Source organism: Acanthochromis polyacanthus, chromosome 14 (assembly GCF_021347895.1).
Source record: "Acanthochromis polyacanthus isolate Apoly-LR-REF ecotype Palm Island chromosome 14, KAUST_Apoly_ChrSc, whole genome shotgun sequence".
NCBI lineage: Eukaryota > Metazoa > Chordata > Actinopteri > Pomacentridae > Acanthochromis > Acanthochromis polyacanthus.
In genome coordinates this window covers 1,402,826-1,415,838 of record NC_067126.1, presented here as the reverse complement: position 1 = coordinate 1,415,838, position 13,013 = coordinate 1,402,826, and the positions used below count along the sequence as shown (strand labels likewise).

Sequence of the window (13,013 nt, the reverse complement as noted above, 5' to 3'; positions counted from 1 at the left end):
TAGAACCTGATCTAGAACTACATCTAGAACCTCGACCAGAACCTCACCTAGAACCTTACGCAGAACCTCACCTTGGTTCAGCAGCTGCATCTCCCCGTCGCCTTGTCTTTCCCACAATCCATAGCAGCGGGAGCCGCGGCTGCAGCGAATTGTACCGTTCTCCTGAACCACTCCTCGCAGCTCATTGGTTGGAGTTGGCTCCACCCCCTGCAGGCTGTCAGCAAAGGCGCAAAGTGGACCGTCTGAGTCCTCCGACTGCAGACCTGCAGAAAGAACCATCAGAACATAGAACCATAGGAATACAGAACCATGAGAACGTACACTCAACAAAAATATAAATGCAACACTTTTGTTTTTGCTCCCATTTTTTATGAGATGAACTCAAAGATCTAAAACTTTTTCCACATACACAATATCACCATTTCTCTCAAATATTGTTCACAAATCTGTCTAAATCTGTGATAAGATAAGATAAGATAAGATAAGATAATCCTTTATTGAGCCCCAGAGGGGAAATTCAGGTATTGCAGCAGCACAGGGCAAGTACAAGGATACGAGGGTAGCAGCATGCATTGGGTTCAAGAATTACACATAGTTTCAGGACAAACCAAGGGTGATATATAATAAACAAAACAAAAAGGGGAAACAATAAACTGACCAGTAGCAGCAAACAGTATGAGGTATTCACAATGTGAAAAAGTGTCATCCAGGACAACTGAGCTATGCAGTGCAATGAGGTAAAGTGACAGTGTGAGGGTAACAAGAGTTAAATACAGTAATCAACAGGAGTTATGTACAGTAATTACAGTATAGTGACGGGGGTGGGGTGGTGGGGTGGTGGGGTGGTCAGTGCAGTGATGTACTGTGGCCTCCACTGCTGTTTAAGAGTCTGATGGCAGTGGGCACAAAGGAGCGCCTGAAGCGCTCAGTTCTGGTTCTGGGTGGGATGATGAGCTGGCTGAACAAGCTGCCCATGTCCCACAGCTCCTTGTGGAGAGGGTGAGAGGGGTTGTCCAGGATTGCCCTGATTTTGTCCATGATCCTCCTCTCTGCCACGGTCTCCAGATTGTCCAGTTGAAGGCCCACAACAGAACGGGTCTTCTTCACCAGTTTGTTAAGCCTGTTGACCTCACCAGTCTTGATGCCACCCCACCAGCACACCACGGCAAAGAAGAGTGCGCTGGCTACCACAGACTGGTAGAAGGTCTTCAGGAGCCTGCTGCAGACGCCAAACGACCTGAGTCTCCTCAGAAAGAACAACCTGCTCTGTCCCTTCCTGAAGAGGGCGTCCGTGTTGTGGGACCAGTCCAGTTTATTGTTGATGTGGACCCCAAGTTACCGATATGAGTCCACCCTCTCTACTTCCTCCCCCTGGATGATGATGGGGGCAGGGGACCTCCTGCTCCTCCGGTAGTCCACAACCACCTCCTTGGTTTTGCTGATGTTGAGCTTCAGGTGGTTGCTGTCACACCACGTGACGAAGCTCTCAATCAGTCCTCTGTACTCCCCCTCGTCATCATCAGTAATGCATCCAACAATGGAGGAGTCATCAGAAAACTTCTGGAGGTGACAGGAACCAGAGTTGAACCGGAAATCAGAGGTGAAGAGGGTGAAGAGGAAGGGTGCCAGGACGGTTCCTTGGGGTACTCCTGTGCTGCTTGTAACCACCTCAGAGATGCAGCCGTCCACCCTGACATACTGCGGCGGGCCTGTGAGGTAGTCCAGGATCCAAGCTGTATAGTTGTATCCAAGTTGATAGTGCTGTCAGCATGCCAACTGCACGCTCCCTCAAATCTTGCCACATCTGTGGCACTGTGTGATAAAACTGCACCTTTCAGAGTGGTCTTTTATTGTGGGCAGTCTAAGGCACACCTGTGCACTAATCATGGTGTCTAATCAGCATCTTGATATGGAACACCTGTGAGGTGGGATGGATTATCTCAGCAAAGGAGAAGTGCTCACTATCACAGATTTAGACAGATTTGTGAACAATATTTGAGAGAAATGCTGATATTGTGTTTGTGGAAAAAGTTTTAGATCTTTGAGTTCATCTCATAAAAAAAGGGAGCAAAAACAAAAGTGTTGTGTTTATATTTTTGTTGAGTGTAGAACCATCAGAGCATAGAACCAGGTAAGAAGACACTAATGCTGTATCAGCTGGTTCTGTCCAGGTGCTGCAGATGTTTATGTTGGTCTTTATACCCAGTAGAACCAGATGTGGTTCTCCTAGTGGGTTCTAAGGAGTGTTGGATGGTTAGACTGATCTGAACATCTGCAGTCAGAATAAACTGGAGCTCTGGTCCCAGAAAACTGGTCAGAGGTTACAGACAGATACAGAACTGTGTGATCAGCAGGAGGTGCTGTGGCTCCACTAGCTGGCACAAACACCACAGAAGAAGACAGAAACTAAAGCAGCTGGAACAAACACCACAGAAGAAGACAGAAACGAAGAAGCTTTTTTTCGGGAACAGTTTTGGATTGTCTGATGTCAGGACACTGATCATATGACTTCAGGGTTCACTACCTGATTCAGAGAAGATGTTGAAGATCAATAACTCAACCTGAACACAAACAGGAAGACTGTAGTTGTTATGTGACGATTGGCGTCTGTCTGTCTGTCTGTCTGTCTGTCTGTCTGTCAGCAACATCACTCTAAAACAGACCACCGAATTTGGATTAAGTTTCCAGTGGAGCTCAGAAATGACACAAGGACCAAGTGATCAGATTCTGGCAGTGATGCAGCTTATAGTCTGGATCCATGGATTAGTTAAAGATTTCTGTATCATTGCCAGATAGCAGCACGGCGTCACTGTAACCATGACAACCAATGAACACTGCATCAGCTGATTGTGATCCTACTACAAATCCACCTCTGAGGACTTATCAGGACTTATCCATCAGAAATGATCCAAGGACTGAGCAGCCTTGGATGAGGACTGCTCTCTGAATGCTTTTCTGTTTTTTTATTGTGTTTCTGTTTGCATGAACTCGTTCTCTCGACTCTTTAAATCCTAAAAACTTCATCAGTCCCATTACTTCCTTTCAGCCCTGAGGGACCTGATTACATCTAAACGGCTTCTTCCTGAGCAGCAACACGGAAACGTCTGACATCAACAAATAAAGATGCGTTCTGGCGTCTGAGAGTCGAGCGGAACAACAGAGAGAAAACTAACCCTGGAACACCATTAGTCCGATGTTCAGAGCAGACAGTCAACCTGCACCGACCAACAAACCACAGAAAGACCCAAAAATACCGATTGGTCAGAGAGCTCCTACTTCCTGTCAGAGAAGAACAAAGACTGAAGAAGTTCTGCTGCTCGGTAAAACACAGAGAACACACTGAGTTTTGGCAGAACATTAAAGTCAAATTAAAGTTTCCACAGAGCTCAGACCTTTACAGTTAATGTTAGCCACGTTAGCCTACAGCATGCTAACCTGAAGGTCCTGCTATGGTTGTGGGGACCTTCAGGAGTCCTCAGATGCTCCCAGAAGACTCTTGTGTGTACTCCAACAGCAGACCATCTGGTGAGTTTCAGATATTTCACAGTTTAGCAGAAACAGGAGGAAGTGACTAAACCTGGTGGACTGAGAGGCTCATTCTGATTGGTTACCTGGAATCAGTGAGGAGCGGACTTTAGTTCTATTGGTTAGTTAGCTGTGAGCTAACAGGTTCTAGCTGTTCTGTGAGGCTGGAGGCTAACAGCATCTGGAACCACTCTTTCTACTCGAAGAGCACCACAAATGAAGCTTCCAAAGGATCCGCTTTAATTTGACGCTTCGTCAAACAGCTGATGTTTCCTGTCACCATAGCAACAGCAGCTTGCCACACATCTGTCTGAACGAACCACAGCAGAGAGTCACAGAAACACTCAGAACAAACATCTGGATGGACTTCAAACATGAACATGGTCTCAGATCAGACCGGGACCTCCAGCTGGAGATGAAGACCTCCACCTCCTCCTGACACAGGAGCAGCCATCTTCTTCTTCTGTGGTTTTCTTCCATTTCTCATGTGAAGACAAATGAAACACTTCAGCTGCAGCTCGACTCAAACAGAAGACTGTCAGGATTTATCTGACGGATTGTCTTCTACTGCTGAGGCGTTCAGGGAACATCTGGAAACTGGAGATGTTCTGAATTCAGCCAGTGACAATCTAAAGTGTGTACATGAGCAGGAAGCAGCTTCAAAGATTAAATGAGAACAGATTTAGTCTCTAAAGGACGACTGATGGATGAAAACCTGCAGAGACGACATCAGTGAGACGTTCTGAAGTCTAAAAATAAACACCAGGACCAGGTTTGGCCTCGACTGAAACACAGAAGCTGCAGAAGGAAACGAGTGCAGAAGAAAAATCCAGAAAGGAAACCACAAAAAGCTTCTCTCTTTAAAATCAATACATGATCAAACTATCAAATGTGTGATGAATGTTTGCTGCTAAAGGTGGAAACGTTTCAGGACAGGAAGTAGAATCTGGACCAGAACCAGCTCTGATCCGTCTCATCATTCACCAGATGGCACTCAGTTAGCTGTAAAGCGAGCAGGTAGCTGTAAAGCTAACAGTTAGCTGTAAAGCTAGCAGCTACGTCCAGCTGTCCTAGCCCCCGGTGTCCCACAGCGCCCCCCTCAGATATAACAGGCCGCCCAGCTGGTTTCCTGCCTCACAGCTCAGGAATGTTCTGCCGGAGCCGGAAGCTGAGTTTAGTCTGAAGCTCTGAATGGGAGGAAGGAGGACTGAGTCTTATCAGCTCATCAGAAGATAAACACGGAGCTGCTCAGACGGACCGACGGCGCCGAGGGTCGGTCCGGATGTCAGTCAGTCATGAACAGCACCAGCAGGAATGTGGAGCTGAAAGTCTCAACTAAGACCAGCTTCAGACGGTTCAACACGTTTATGGAGCTTCAGGTTTGTTCACCACAAGAAAAGACAAATTCCAGTTCTTTGCTACAGTCTGTAAAACCAGAACCAGGCATGTCATTGGGAAATTACCAAATAAGTGAATTCTTGGAAGCGAGGGAGCGGAGCGACCGAGCCGGGGAAACCTTTGAAATGTAAAGGCTGAAATGGTGCATTCTGGTGAACTCTGACACCTAGAATTCTTTAAACATGAAGGCTTAAAAAATGTCTGTATGGGACCTTCTAGGCACCCCCCAAAAACAGCACAAAGTCATGTTAGAGTGATGAAACCAAATATTTATACTGGATTCAAATTTGAATGAGCCACATGAAGTCATCACCATGTGTGCTTTCTGATCGACCATGGGAGTGAGCCTCTTCTGTTGAGGAACTTGTGGGGCAATGCCACTGGGTTGTTGTAAGCATAGACATAATAAAGAGTAGACGCCGCATCGACCGCTACTGCCTACTGGGGCTGACGAGCGGTGGGGCCGCCATCTTGGTCCGGTCAGCCGCTCCACTCAGCGCTGTTTGACAGCGCATTTAATCCATCTTAACTCTGAATATTAAACTGATTTTCACACGTTTTAATTTTTATTTTTTAGCTGCAAACGTCATACATGTAGCTATGATACAGGACAAATGGTTCGGCGTATTTTAATATTCATAGCGGGATTAATAATAATAATAATAATAATAGAATATTCTGATATTAAGCTCGACTGTAGACAGGTATTTTGCAAACACTGTAAACACACACACACTAATATATGTTAGAGAAGCAGATAATGGCAGTAAAGTCAATTATTTTAATAATTTGAAGAGACAATATATGATTACGCTATATACACATATATAAACAAAATACTGACTAATGAACACATATTTTTATATAAAACTATATATATATATATATTATCATTTTCTGATATATCTTTTTTAATACAAGTATGAATTATATTGATAGTCTATATATGATTTATATAATAATTTTCTCTGATATATTGATTATATTAATACTCCATCTATGATTTATATATATTAATTTTCTCTGATATATAACTTCTATCTATTGTTTTATATAGAAATATGTGTTCATTAGTCAGTATTTTGTTTATATATGTGTATATAGTGTAATCATATATTGTCTCTTCAAATTATTAAAATAATTGACTTTGCTGCCATTATCTGCTTCTCTAACATATATTAGTGTGTGTGTGTGTGTGTGTGTGTGTGTGTGTGTGTGTGTGTGTGTGTTTACAGTGTTTGCAAAATACCTGTCTACAGTCGAGCTTAATATCAGAATATTCTATTACCTATTATTATTATCTATTATTCCCGCTATGGATATTAAAATACGCCGAACCATTTGTCCTGTATCATAGCTACATGTATGACGTTTGCAGCAAAAAATAAAAATAAAAACGTGTGAAAATCAGTTTAATATTCAGAGTTCAGATGGATTAAATGCGCTGTCAAACAGCGCTGAGTGAAGCGGATGACCAGACCAAGATGGCGGCCGTATTTCTCGCTGCGCAGCAGCCAGAGCGGCGTCTAGTCTTTATTATGTCTATGGTTGCAAGTACACACTACTGATCCCGTATGTTTGGTCCTGTTGTCGCGTCTCTTCCCTCCGCCGGGTGAAAAAATTTCTGGGCATTTGGTGGTTAGAGCGCTTTTTGTACAATTTCCTGGCATGATTTTTCGTTTTCATGTGGTCTATCAGCGCTTGGCATCCTCTGTCGCTGTATTTTGTCTCATCGTCGCACACCATGCACCTCGCTTTACCAGCTACATCTAACTTTCGATAATGCTCTCCAATCGTTGTTTCCAACTCGTGCTTTTGCCAGCGCACTGTTGACAACTACGTGCGATCCAACCCTATACCCCTTACACCCTATATTTTTTTTCTCATCGAATTTGGGCGATTCACGTTGGGTCTCAAAATTGATACCTCGATACGCGAATTTTCGCGGATCCGTGACCAAATAACATGCCTGCAGAACCTCCTCCTGGTTCTGGTTCTCCACAACCAACTCAGCTGAGACCAAAACATTCAGAGAGTTTCAGGTTGAACTTCAGGCAGTGTTGCCTCAGAGAGACTAAAATAAATGCAGCAGAAACAAAGAACGGAGGAGCAGGTTGGTGGAGATCCATCCAGCATGGAGGAACATCTACAGATGATGAGCAGAGTAGAGAGGAAACATGGAGACAGAAAAACATCTACAAGATGAGGACAGAACATGACCACAAAGAGATATGAAACGACAAAAACCGTCATATAACGAGTATATAATGAGGAGACACTACTGCCAGAACACATCTGAGTTCTCTCTCCTTCTTCATGTTGTTCTGGTTCCACAGACCTGCAGGACGTCAGACGAAACCCCAGTGGAGGTTTGACAGAAACGCCACAGATTTTGGGCCACGCTAACAGGCTAACAGTCTTAATGCTAAGCGAGGCTAACACTGGCGTTGTCCATACTGACCGGTGGCAGCAGGCACCAGAAGAACAAACAGACACACTGGTAGCGCTGAAGCCATGTTGGATCCACTGAGCAGATCACTGATCCTGGATCAGATTCTCCTGCAGGAACCACGATCTCAGCATCTCTGAAAGACAAACCACAGATCAGAGTTACTGCAGCAGTGGAAAGGAAGTAAGAACTTTTACTCCAGTTTTAAGTCCTGGTACTTGTGTCTTCATGTGCTGCTGTGAACTCTGCAGTATCTCTTTATATCGCTGTAATCACCTGTATCACATGTCAGGAACATTTCTGTCATATCTGTAAAATATGTCAAACACTTTCTGATTTTTATATTATATCCCAAATAGCTGTATAAAATCTCTAATAAAGAGCTGGAGTAGAACCCTTCAATAACATTTCTGATGGAGCTCTGAAACTTCGACAACATCAATTACAAAACATAACATCGCTGTCATAACATGTCTACAGAGTGGAGAACGTGTATAAAACATAGATATAGAAAGGTACATATATATGTTCTCTGTAGTACATGTCTGGACAATCTCAATGATATGTAGATATAACATGTCTACAACATTTCTGTTATCTCTATAACCCACATCTATAATGTCTGAAATATTTCAATAACCCACATCTATAATGTCTGAAATATCTCTATAACCACATCTATGTCTGAAATATTTCTATAACCCACATCGATAATGTCTGAAATATTTCAATAATCCACATCTATAATGTCTGAAATACCTCTATAACCCACATCTATAATGTCCGAAATATTTCAATAATCCACATCTATAATGTCTGAAATACCTCTATAACCCACATCGATAATGTCTGAAATATTTCAATAATCCACATCTATAATGTCTGAAATATTTGTATAACCCACATCGATAATGTCTGAAATATTTCTACAACCCACATCTATGTCTGAAATATCTCTATAACCCACATCTATAATGTCTGAAATATTTCAATAATCCACATCTATAATGTCTGAAATACCTCTATAACCCACATCGATAATGTCTGAAATATTTCAATAATCCACATCTATAATGTCTGAAATACCTCTATAACCACATCTATGTCTGAAATGTTTCTATAACCCACATCTATAATGTCTGAAATATCTCTACAACCCACATCTATAATGTCTGAAATACCTCTATAACCCACATCGATAATGTCTGAAATATTTCAATAATCCACATCTATAATGTCTGAAATACCTCTATAACCACATCTATGTCTGAAATATTTCTATAACCCACATCTATAATGTCTGAAGTACCTCTATAACCCACATCGATAATGTCTGAAATATTTCAATAATCCACATCAATAATGTCTGAAATACCTCTATAACCACATCTATGTCTGAAATATTTCTACAACCCACATCTATAATGTCTGAAATACCTCTATAACCCACATCTATAATGTCTGAAATATCTCTATAACCCACATCTATAATGTCTGAAATATTTCTATAACCCACATCTATAATGTCTGAAATACCTCTATAACCCACATCTATAATGTCTGAAATATCTCTATAACCCACATCTATGTCTGAAATATCTCTATAACCCACATCTATAATGTCTGAAATATCTCTATAACCCACATCTATAATGTCTGAAATACCTCTATAACCCACATCGATAATGTCTGAAATATTTCAATAATCCACATCTATAATGTCTGAAATACCTCTATAACCACATCTATGTCTGAAATATTTCTATAACCCACATCTATAATGTCTGAAATATATCTACAACCCACATCTATAATGTCTGAAATACCTCTATAACCCACATCGATAATGTCTGAAATATTTCAATAATCCACATCTATAATGTCTGAAATACCTCTATAACCACATCTATGTCTGAAATATTTCTATAACCCACATCTATAATGTCTGAAATACCTCTATAACCCACATCGATAATGTCTGAAATACCTCTATAACCCACATCGATAATGTCTGAAATATTTCAATAATCCACATCAATAATGTCTGAAATATCTCTATAACCCACATCGATAATGTCTGAAATATTTCAATAACCCACATCTATAATGTCTGAAATACCTCTATAACCCACATCTATAATGTCTGAAATACCTCTATAACCACATCTATGTCTGAAATATTTCTACAACCCACATCTATAATGTCTGAAATACCTCTATAACCCACATCTATAATGTCTGAAATACCTCTATAACCCACATCTATAATGTCTGAAATATTTCTACAACCCACATCTATAATGTCTGAAATATCTCTATAACCCACATCTATAATGTCTGAAATATTTCTATAACCCACATCTATAATGTCTGAAATACCTCTATAACCCACATCTATAATGTCTGAAATATTTCTATAACCCACATCTATAATGTCTGAAATATTTCAATAACCCACATCTATAATGTCTGAAATACCTCTATAACCCACATCTATAATGTCTGAAATATTTCAATAACCCACATCTATAATGTCTGAAATATTTCTACAACCCACATCTATAATGTCTGAAATATTTCTATAACCCACATCTATAATGTCTGAAATATTTCAATAACCCACATCTATAATGTCTGAAATACCTCTATAACCCACATCTATAATGTCTGAAATATCTCTATAACCCACATCTATGTCTGAAATACCTCTATAACCACATCTATGTCTGAAATATTTCTACAACCCACATCTATAATGTCTGAAATACCTCTATAACCCACATCTATAATGTCTGAAATACCTCTATAACCCACATCTATAATGTCTGAAATATTTCTATAACCCACATCTATAATGTCTGAAATATTTCAATAACCCACATCTATAATGTCTGAAATATTTCTACAACCCACATCTATAATGTCTGAAATATTTCTATAACCCACATCTATAATGTCTGAAATATTTCAATAACCCACATCTATAATGTCTGAAATACCTCTATAACCCACATCTATAATGTCTGAAATATCTCTATAACCCACATCTATGTCTGAAATATCTCTATAACCCACATCTATAATGTCTGAAATATTTCTATAACCCACATCTATAATGTCTGAAATATTTCAATAACCCACATCTATAATGTCTGAAATATTTCTACAACCCACATCTATAATGTCTGAAATATTTCTATAACCCACATCTATAATGTCTGAAATATTTCAATAACCCACATCTATAATGTCTGAAATACCTCTATAACCCACATCTATAATGTCTGAAATATCTCTATAACCCACATCTATGTCTGAAATATCTCTATAACCCACATCTATAATGTCTGAAATATTTCTATAACCCACATCTATAATGTCTGAAATACCTCTATAACCCACATCTATAATGTCTGAAATATCTCTATAACCCACATCTATGTCTGAAATATCTCTATAACCCACATCTATAATGTCTGAAATATTTCTATAACCCACATCTATAATGTCTGAAATATCTCTATAACCCACATCTATAATGTCTGAAATATCTCTATAACCCACATCTATAATGTCTGAAATATTTCTATAACCCACATCTATGTCTGAAATATCTCTATAACCCACATCTATGTCTGAAATATCTCTATAACCCACATCTATAATGTCTGAAATATTTCTATAACCCACATCTATAATGTCTGAAATATCTCTATAACCCACATCTATAATGTCTGAAATATCTCTATAACCCACATCTATAATGTCTGAAATATTTCTATAACCCACATCTATGTCTGAAATATCTCTATAACCCACATCTATAATGTCTGAAATATCTCTATAACCACATCTATAATGTCTGAAATATCTCTATAACCCACATCTATAATGTCTGAAATATCTCTATAACCACATCTATAATGTCTGAAATATCTCTATAACCACATCTATAATGTCTGAAATATCTCTATAACCCACATCTATGTCTGAAATATCTCTATAACCCACATCTATAATGTCTGAAATATCTCTATAACCCACATCTATAATGTCTGAAATATCTCTATAACCACATCTATGTCTGAAATATCTCTATAACCCACATCTATAATGTCTGAAATATTTCTATAACCCACATCTATAATGTCTGAAATATTTCTATAACCCACATCTATGTCTGAAATATCTCTATAACCCACATCTATAATGTCTGAAATATCTCTATAACCACATCTATGTCTGAAATATCTCTATAACCCACATCTATAATGTCTGAAATATCTCTATAACCCACATCTATAATGTCTGAAATATTTCTATAACCCACATCTATAATGTCTGAAATATTTCTATAACCCACATCTATAATGTCTGAAATATTTCTATAACCACATCTATAATGTCTGAAATATCTCTAACTCTCTATATATCTATATAGATATAGAGAGAGATATTCCAAACAGGATTTTATCTATAACAATAAACAACATACATTACTAGACAGCATATGTACACATCACTGCACTATTTGTAAACACTATATACACACTATACACACAGAGATGACTACACTGCATACACATGTGTGTGCTGCAGGTCATGTGAGGGTCGTTGTGATGAAGATCACCTGTGATTTCTGTCCGCAGGTAGATTTATGGCCGCTGAGGCTGGAATGGGAGTGGCGGACACGCACACACACACACACACACACACACACACACACACACACACACACACACACACACACACACACACACACACACACACACACACACGCCGGTCGGTGGCTGATGAAACGGTTCTTACCGGTGAGGAAGACTCTGCTCGGCTCTGCAGGAGGAGATGAAGCCCGTCTGTCTCCGTCTCCGTCTTTATTCGGGCCCGGCTCGGTTCGGCTCTGTTCGGAGCGGGTCGGTTGTGTTCGGCTCGGTTCGGCCCGGTAAAGGTCCGGGTTAGACGCAGGATTCTCCGGTAGAATCTGAAAATTCGCAGAAATGAAGCTGCACTCCGTTTGTCTACTGCCGCATCCAGACCGTGAAGCCGAGCACACTCACACGCACTGAGCTTCCGGCTGCACTTTCAGAATAAAAGTACACACCGTGACGCTGACCACACGGACTTTCACAATAAAACCACAGACGTGAACTTCTGATCACATCATCCAGTGTATGTTTTCTTTTTCACTACATTTATTTTCAAGTATAAAAAGATCCCCTTTATCACAATGCAAGTCTGTTTGGATAAACAGACTACATGAAAGAACAACGACATATGCAAGTTTTTATGGTTGTATTCAGTTAAATCAGATTTCTGCTCTGAATTCTTCAGGAGATGATGAGAAAATCTGACAAAAATATAAACAAGTTTAGAGGAAAGGCACCAGCTGTGGCTGATATTTCCTAATGCTCTGCGTGAATCTTTGAATTAGTGACTCAACTGGAAGAAGGTTCTTCAATCCAATAAGACAAAAATGTCCATCAGACGAAACAAAATGCAGGACACCAGTCATTCCCACTGTGAAGCACAGTGGAGGCAGCATCATGAAGCACGGTGGAGGCAGCATCATGATGTGAAGCATGGTGGTGGCAGCATCATGATGTGAAGCATGGAGGAGGCAGCATCATGATGTGAAGCACGG

At 40.1% G+C, this 13,013-nt stretch overlaps 1 protein-coding gene across 1 annotated transcript in view; it reads right to left on the bottom strand.

The window, feature by feature from the left end:
- LOC110962047 (bone morphogenetic protein receptor type-2-like) overlaps positions 1–12,446 on the bottom strand; it is a 64,954-nt gene extending 52,508 nt beyond the window's left edge. The window contains exons 1-3 of the mRNA XM_051959380.1: positions 12,182–12,446; positions 7,385–7,508; positions 72–263 (exon numbers count right to left, since the gene is read on the bottom strand). Coding sequence (XP_051815340.1) covers positions 72–263; positions 7,385–7,439 — 247 coding nt within the window. The 5' untranslated portion in view covers positions 7,440–7,508; positions 12,182–12,446. The remainder of the gene's footprint in view (positions 1–71; positions 264–7,384; positions 7,509–12,181) is intronic.
- Positions 12,447–13,013: the final 567 nt, after the last annotated feature.